At 39.9% G+C, this 8,334-nt stretch overlaps 1 protein-coding gene across 1 annotated transcript; it reads right to left on the bottom strand.

The window, feature by feature from the left end:
- Window positions 1-497: 497 nt before the first annotated feature.
- Window positions 498-7,131, bottom strand: kng1 (kininogen 1). The gene is made up of 7 exons (XM_066708823.1): window positions 6,848-7,131; window positions 5,906-6,025; window positions 5,733-5,817; window positions 5,211-5,383; window positions 4,416-4,526; window positions 2,130-2,213; window positions 498-1,705 (listed from the first exon to the last, which is right to left on the bottom strand). Exons 1-7 carry the CDS (start codon window positions 7,043-7,045, stop codon window positions 1,115-1,117), a joined length of 1,362 nt encoding a protein of 453 aa, XP_066564920.1. The 5' UTR covers window positions 7,046-7,131; the 3' UTR covers window positions 498-1,114.
- Between the last annotated feature and the right edge of the window lie 1,203 nt (window positions 7,132-8,334).

The raw sequence follows: 8,334 nt of genomic DNA on the forward strand, positions 1-8,334 counted from the left end.
GTAAATTATTTCGAACTATGTAACGTCGCGGAAGGATATTGCAGTAAAACAAATGGCGCTGCGTCTTGCTACGGGGTCTCCCAAAAAACCCTACATATGAGTACACCGGAAGCCCCGCCAGCATTTTAGTACATCGGGTTGGTATTGGTCGAAGTGTGAAAAAATAAAGCGAAAGGGATCTCATGGCCTTATCGTAATTATAGATCAAGTCGTAGTTTATATACCATGTATTAAGCATTATGTGTTCCATACAATTATACTATTGTAATATCGTATCGTAAATATCGTAAAGTTATTTAACAAACGCCTATAACAACTACTAATTAAATGCACCAGTGTTTTTTATTTTATTTTCTGCACCCCTGATTGTGAACCCCCAGCTCCATATAATAGTATGAGGGTAAAACATCACTTTAAAATAATATACATATACACATATTAGGCATTGTGAATACAATTATCGTATGCCAGAAGATTAGAATCTTATATAGCTGTCATCCATATGTAGTCATTTTTTATTATGCATTGTTATTGTGGAACATTAATACAAAAACAAAAAAATCTCTGTTCTTTATTTCCTGTTGGACTTGATCTAGGGCAAATTAAACCGCCCTTAGTTTGTAAGTTATGTCAGTGTATGCCTTAAGAGATGTATAGTATTATGGTGGATAAACAATTAACAATTTGCTTACACACACACACATCATTTTTCAAGAATGTCTATTTTGTGTACTAGAAAAAATCTGACAAAAAAAGAGTTTGGTACTTACTGTATATTTAAATACTTTAAGCACATATACATTACATCAGATGAGGCCTAATAAAGTGTAGAAAAGTTCACTTCTAATAAACCATGAAAATACTTCATACACACACTTGTTTCTGTGTGAATCCAGGTGCCAGAGAGGTCAGAAAAGTAATTGAATGTATGTACCTAAATCATTCAAAATCTTTTAGACAGACTAATTACAACTTGAATCAAAAATTAGTCTTTGACGTAAAAGCAATGTTTCACATGTAAATAATAAAATATAAAAGCACACAGACAAGGTGTAGTTTGGGGAAGCTGTGTATTAATTTGAGCTGTACCTGCCCCACAGTGGGAGGGGTGCATTTACTTCACTAAGTCTAAGTTGCTGAAAGAGCCTGCATCATTGATGATGTCGGCACTGGGCTGTGGCTTGGGGGGGTGTGGTGGGGGTGGGTTGGTCAATATGGCCTCTTGTTTCCAGGGCTTGGAGGGGCAGTGGAAGGGGGATGGTGGGGCCTCAGGCAGCTCCAGTCCGGCATGCAACCCAGCATTGGTGGTTGGAGAATTGGCTGGGGCAATGGTGCTGTTCGGGAGGGCTGCAGTGACACGTGGGGTGTGTGGGGCCAGTGGTGCCAAAGTGGTGATGGGGGCGGGCTGGGCCTTCGTGGTGCCATACTCGTGAGACTCCTCGGAGGATTCTTGCTCCTCGTTTTTCTTGTTTTTGCCATGCTCATCATGATTGCTGCTTCTGCCATGCTCCTTGTGTTCATGGTTATGATTCTGCCCATGTCCATGCCCATGTAAATGTCCATGCCCGTACTCATGTCCGTGCCCTTGACCTTTCTTATTTTTTTTATCCTGACGTCGACGTGCCCTGGTGGACACCTCCTCAAGGCTTACATACAAAACACTGCGGAATGGAGACCAGCCCGGTGGCCGACGCACCAAATCATCCTAAATGAAAAAATATAAAAACATAAACACACATACATGCACACAATGGTAAGAATAAGTTTAGTTTTGTCTGTAGAAGCAGTAGCAACATCTATAGTCCCACCTCATCAAGTGGAATTATTATATTTTGCAATTAATACAACTGTAGCATAGGTGTGTGTAGCTTTGGGGAGTGTGCTCAATAGCAGCCCTTGTAAACACAAGCATGGTTAATCATTCAATTATAAAATAGGCACAGAGAATATATTTACCACATGCACATACTCAGTCCTGTTGTGGCAGGTAAATATCTTTTCACTTATGGGGAAATGTGAAAAATGTTACGGAATTTTAATTCCTGAATACACACATTTTCCATAAGAAAAATAATATACATGTGCAAAGCATTATTGGAACCACATGGTTAGAATGCTAGAAGACTTACCACAAGCGATCCACATTCAGCATGTGTGTCATTCTCTTGTTTCCATGGCACAATGTAAACTGTGGCATTACAAAGAGTGTAAACCTACAGGGTGGGAAAAACACAGGCATTTGGAAGTGCTACAACAACAACAGCCTGAACGGAAACTGGTTATTGTCTACCTGCATTTGAATTGTGTTTCTTCATGAAGTGTAACAGTGAGTGCAGCGGCCATTCCCACAACAATGCCCTGATTTGCCTTTCTCAATTAGGGACAATAAATCTAGTTTTTACTAATTAGTTCAAACATGTCCTGTGATAAGCATGTAGGTGTATGTTTATTTGTCTCTAAAATACAGTGGGGGAAAAAAGTATTTGATCCCCTGCTGATTTTGTACGTTTGCCCACTGACAAAGAAATGATCAGTCTATAATTTTAATGGTAGGTGTATTTTAACAGTGAGAGACAGAATAACAACAAAAAAATCCAGAAAAACGCATTTCAAAAAAGTTATAAATTGATTTGCATGTTAATGAGTGAAATAAGTATTTGATCCCCTATCAATCAGCAAGATTTCTGGCACCCAGGTGTCTTTTATACAGGTAACGAGCTGAGATTAGGAGCACTCTCTTAAAGGGAGTGCTCCTAATCTCAGCTCGTTACCTGTATAAAAGACACCTGACCACAGAAGCAATCAATCAATCAGATTCCAAACTCTCTACCATGGCCAAGACCAAAGAGCTGTCCAAGGATGGCAGGGACAAGATTGTAGGCCTACACAAGGCTGGAATGGGCTACAAGACCATCGCCAAGCAGCTTGGTGAGAAGGTGACAACAGTTGCGATTATTCGCAAATGGAAGAAACGCAAAATAACTGTCAGTCTCCCTCGCTCTGGGGCTCCATGCAAGATCTCACCTCATGGAGTTTCAATGATCATGAGAAGAGTGAGGAATCAGCCCAGAACTACACGGGAGGATCATGTTAATGTTCTCAAGGCAGCTGGGACCATAGTCACCAAGAAAACAATTGGTAACACACTACGCCATGAAGGACTGACATCCTGCAGCGCCCACAAGGTCCCCCTGCTCAAGAAAGCACATGTACAGGCCTGTCTGAAGTTTGCCAATGAACATCTGAATGATTCAGAGGAGAACTGGGTGAAAGTGTTGTGGTCAGATGAGACCAAAATCAAGCTCTTTGGCATCAACTCAACTCACCATGTTTGGAGGAGGAGGAATGACCCCAAGAACACCATCCCCACCGTCAAACATGGAGGTGGAAACATTATGCTTTGGGGGTGTTTTTCTGCTAAGGGGACAGGACAACTGCACTGCATCAAAGGGACGATGGACGGGGCCATGTATCATCAAATCTTGGGTGAGAACCTCCTTCCCTCAGCCAGGGCATTGAAAATGGGTCGTGGATGGGTATTCCAGCATGACAATGACCCAAAACACACAGCCAACGCAACAAAGGAGTGGCTCAAGAAGAAGCACATTAAGGTCCTGGAGTGGCCTAGCCAGTCTCCAGACCTTAATCCCATAGAAAATCTGTGGAGGGAGCTGAAGGTTTGAGTTGCCAAACGTCAGCCTCGAAACCTTAATGACTTGGAGAGGATCTGCAAAGAGGAGTGGGACAAAATCCCTCCTGAGATGTGTGCAAACCTGATGGCCAACTACAAGAAACGTCTGACCTCTGTGATTGCCAACAAGGGTTTTGCCACCAAGTACTAAGTCGAAGGGGTCAAATACTTATTTCCCTCATTAACATGCAAATCAATTGATAGCTTTTTTGAAATGCGTTTTTCTGGATTTGTTTGTTGTTATTCTGTCTCTCACTGTTAAAATACACCTACCATTAAAATTATAGACTGATCATTTCTTTGTGAGTGGGCAAAAGTACAAAATCAGCAGGGGATCAAATACTTTTTTTCCCTCACTGTATATATATGTTATATATTGGTTTAAAGAGATAATGATTCTTATTATATAAAGAATTCCAGTTTAAATTAAATGGGCAGGGAAAGGAGCTGGGTTGATAGTTTCATTGTCCAGAAGTGATGGTTAACTCTGTGTTACATGGGGAACAGGAGCCCCTGGCATAATAAAGAGTAATATTACACTACTGCTAAAAAAGTATAGGTCAATGTGTATGTTTGTTTGTTTGTGTGCGCGTGTGAGAGAGAGAGCGTATGTATATGGGTGTGTTTGTGTGTTTGTGTGTGTGTGTGTGTGTGTGTGTTTTACAGGTTCCTTTCCAGTCCAAGTAATGGTCATTCCTTGTGCTTTGTTATCTCTCCCCCTTACCGCCAGCTTTGTGTCTGGGTGGCAGTCAGAGGTAACCTCCTTGTGCTCTGCTTTGGAACAGTTGGTCTTTTTGACTGACAGCTGAAGGGCATATTTCCATCCAGCTACCACCTACAAAAGTTGTAAGCATAAATTCATGGTCATTATTCACCAGCAGCAACTTTATACAGAACAAAAGTCAGGGGGCTCAGACTATTGTTTTACTGCAGAAGATGATATTCTGAACACATTCAAATTAGAAAAAAACAATAAATATCACAATTAACTTATTTTACACAAATATCATAAAACGATATAAAAGATAAACCCAATTAAAGTGTTACAATTACAAATTCACTTTCTGGTGCAGGATCACTGAATTCTATATTAAATTATGAGTTTCTGCAAAGAGATATTTACATCTGGTGCAGAAGAATGGGGTGCAGTGCCACTGGGCTCCAGTGTGGCCCCTGAGCACCTCTGCCTGTTGACAACAACAGAGGGCAGCACTTGCACACAAAAATATTTGAGTGATTGCAGCTGCTATCAGCTTTTTGTTCCAAAGTACAGTACAAAGTACAAGGTTTGGGAAACAAAATGTCTGCAATAGAGAATTCAAATGAGTATTGTTTTTTGGACAAATTCAAAATATGTAAAGCAGTGAAAAGATATCTTGTCCTATGAGATTTATATATGTGCTTATTTATTTATTTATTTATTTATGTATTTAATTGCAAAATGATACATCAGATATCTAAACTGTTCTGTCTCTCAGTGACTCAGGCTGCACTGTGCTGTTCTGACCATAACACAGACCTGTCGTGTGGCTTTGTGGATTTGGTGGAGGGAAAAGTGATCAGAGGAATTGATCTGCGTGTTGATTGCTGCTACAGCCAGCTTCACTGGTTCAACCAGGTCTGGACTGTTGGTTGATATTTCCGAAGGGCATCCTACACAGGGAGCCTCTCTGGGTACAATGGTGGGCTCAGCTACATACAAATAAGACCAAATAAATAATAAATTACTGAGTTAATACATAATTAACAGAATAAAATAACTATTAAAATTAGATGAATATATGATTATTACACATATTTTTTCTATTCTATTATAAGGGTTGCAAAACAGACAATGTAGAAGACACACTCCAGTTACACAAGCACCCACCCACACAACATGACATGCTGTCTTCACTATGGCTGGGATTTAGCACTAGTACTGATCTCAAAGTACACCCTACACAGAGCTAAGAAAAACAACCCTACTAAGATTATTATTATTATTATTATTATTATTATTATTATTATTATTATTATTATTGGTCACATTTAATCTTACCAACACTAGTGCAGTTAACTGAAATTACATTCTGTATCTTCTCAGCATTGTTGATCAGGACTGCAGCAGTGCAAGGCATGGGTGCCTGTAGAAGAGAGGGTGACATAGTTGATACACAGCTGTTTCCTCCACCTATGAAAGACGTGCTTCAGGCAATAAGATAAACTACTCACCACCAGCCTACTGTTGGCCACATAGTTGCATTCTTTCCAATGTTTTTTTTGCCCTGCAGGACAGTCAGATGGTTTGACTGAAAAGGTCAGGGAGTACTCCTTGTCCAAGTCATTGGTAGCCTAAGAAAGAGATGCAGAGAGAGAGAGAGAGAGAGAGAGAGAGAGAGAGAGAGAGAGAGAGAAGTGACTTAGGGCCAGATTAAATCAAAACTTTCACCCACCTGCTAATTGCAAACTACAAACCTGTACATCATAGCGGTTACATTTCTGATTAGAAGAAAGTGGCATCTAACTAAAAATTAAGCCGCAACTGAGTACAGTTGTGTAGTTTTCCATTAGCGGGTGGGTCAAAGTTTTGATTTAATGCAGTCTTTGCAGTAATTATTCCTTGTCAGATTTCAGATTTACAGGAGTTCAATTCAGTTCAAACACCAAACTGGATATTTTACAGGGCCTAATTTCCCCTAAATCCCATAGGTGGTAAAAGTAAAATTTCTTAAATTGAATGCAGATTTTTTTATTATAATCACTTATGGCAACTTCTTGCTACCATATCCAGTCAGTAGATAAACTGCCAGTGTGTTACAGTAAGTCTTATAGACATATATTCTGTCCTCATTCCTTAGTAAACCTGTTCCTAACTTTGGGAAATCAGGCCCTTGATCTCTCAGAAAGAGTTAGTTTAGTTTTTATAGAATAAAAAGAGAAGTGCAATAATTTCCCTGGATAAATTGTTTATATATTGAAAGAAAACAACAACCAGTACAGAACTTATGTGACAGTATACAAATACACTGATCTCAGGCAATTCAACATTGAACCCTGAATTAGTCTCAATTTCTTTGAATTAATTTTCTTTAAAACATTTTTTAAAGACACACAAAACAGGCTACAATGACAGCAATAACAACAGTTATTGAACTGTGTTGGATTAACACTTACACTCCAGGCCTCATTGATCTGGTACAGGACAAAGTGATTGGAGTGCTGCAGCTGCTGGTTGTACTCAAGTATGGCCAGATCTACAGCTGCCTCCACATCTTTGTCATCGCAAAAGACCTGCACCTTGTCAGCCCCAGCTGCAGAGAGGCACAGCTTGGGGGAGAGAAGAAGCAGGGATAGCAGCCTGAGACTCAGCATGTCCACACAAATACAGGACCAACAGGGATCTACAGCAGACTGCACAGAGCCCCTGTGCACAGCAGCTCTCAGATTAAAGGGCAGCAACTGGCTGATAATTATATACACTCCACTGGGCAGGTAAACTCTGCCCACTTGTCCAGATCTTCCTGTTCAAACAATATGTCCCAACACAGAGCAAATGTTTGCTCTTTGTGTGCTCTAGTGGTCACTGCAAACTGCCAAACTTAAAATCAATACTGCGGTTCACTATAATCTAGGGCTATAGCTGTATTTTTCCAACTAAAAACAAAACAACCCCTCCCATACGTAGATTCCTACTATCTTTCTCAGGAACTCAGGTTGGCTACATTATGTATGAATTTATGTATGTATGTATGTATGTATGTATGTATGTATTTATTTATTAGAAGACAACATTATCCAGGGTGGTATGTATGTGACACACACACAAGAAGGCAATACAGAACAATACTGATCAATGTATTAACAGAAATCATACAGCTGTGTTACCACAGGGAATGTGTTCTCCAAGTGTCCAGCAGACCTAGAACATATATAATAATTGTACTATTTATTTTATGTATACAGAAGTGTAAATATTAGAAATGGGGCTTTAACAATGTCAATAAAATTATAAAATATTCAGTGTTTCTTTTAAAATAAAGTAACTATTCAAAAATATTTAAACAGGAGTAAACAGTTGAAAACACAAGAGTTAATCTGCTTTAAACTCAGGATAGTGATTAGTCTTTAAATACTGTTTATGACAGTAAAAATATTTCAGCTGTTTGCGTCCCAGATGTAGTGTGCACTACGTTGTCATCGTCCACTCTCCTAGGTGTCTAAATATTTATGAACCGTCATGTTGTCAGGGTGTCTTCCTCTCTCCCCATTCACTATACATGTCTGTCTTACTGTGATTACTATGTGTTCTTGACTAGACTTTTTGACCAGGCAACATCATGCCATCCTGCAGCTCATAGCCCAAACAAAACTAGCTTAAAGAGGTTGCAGAACACAAGGCTGATTGGCTTCTGTTTTCAGAGAGTTTAGTTGTCTTTGTTTGCTTGCTAGACATATTGTAGACATCAGGCCTAATTGATTGTCCACAGTTAGGCTTAGAGTGGCTCCAGTGAATTGACAGTTATCCTGGGGCAGACTCCTTTCCCCCTTGCTCAGCACCATCTGGGCCTGCTGCTTAGCTAACCATTTTGCAGTGCAGTGAAGGGACCCAGCCGCAAACAAAAAGCTGCCCAAGATAAAGGTAAGAGACTTTGGCAGAACAA

The sequence above is a fragment of the Amia ocellicauda genome, chromosome 7 (genome assembly GCF_036373705.1).
Source record: "Amia ocellicauda isolate fAmiCal2 chromosome 7, fAmiCal2.hap1, whole genome shotgun sequence".
Taxonomy (NCBI): domain Eukaryota; kingdom Metazoa; phylum Chordata; class Actinopteri; order Amiiformes; family Amiidae; genus Amia; species Amia ocellicauda.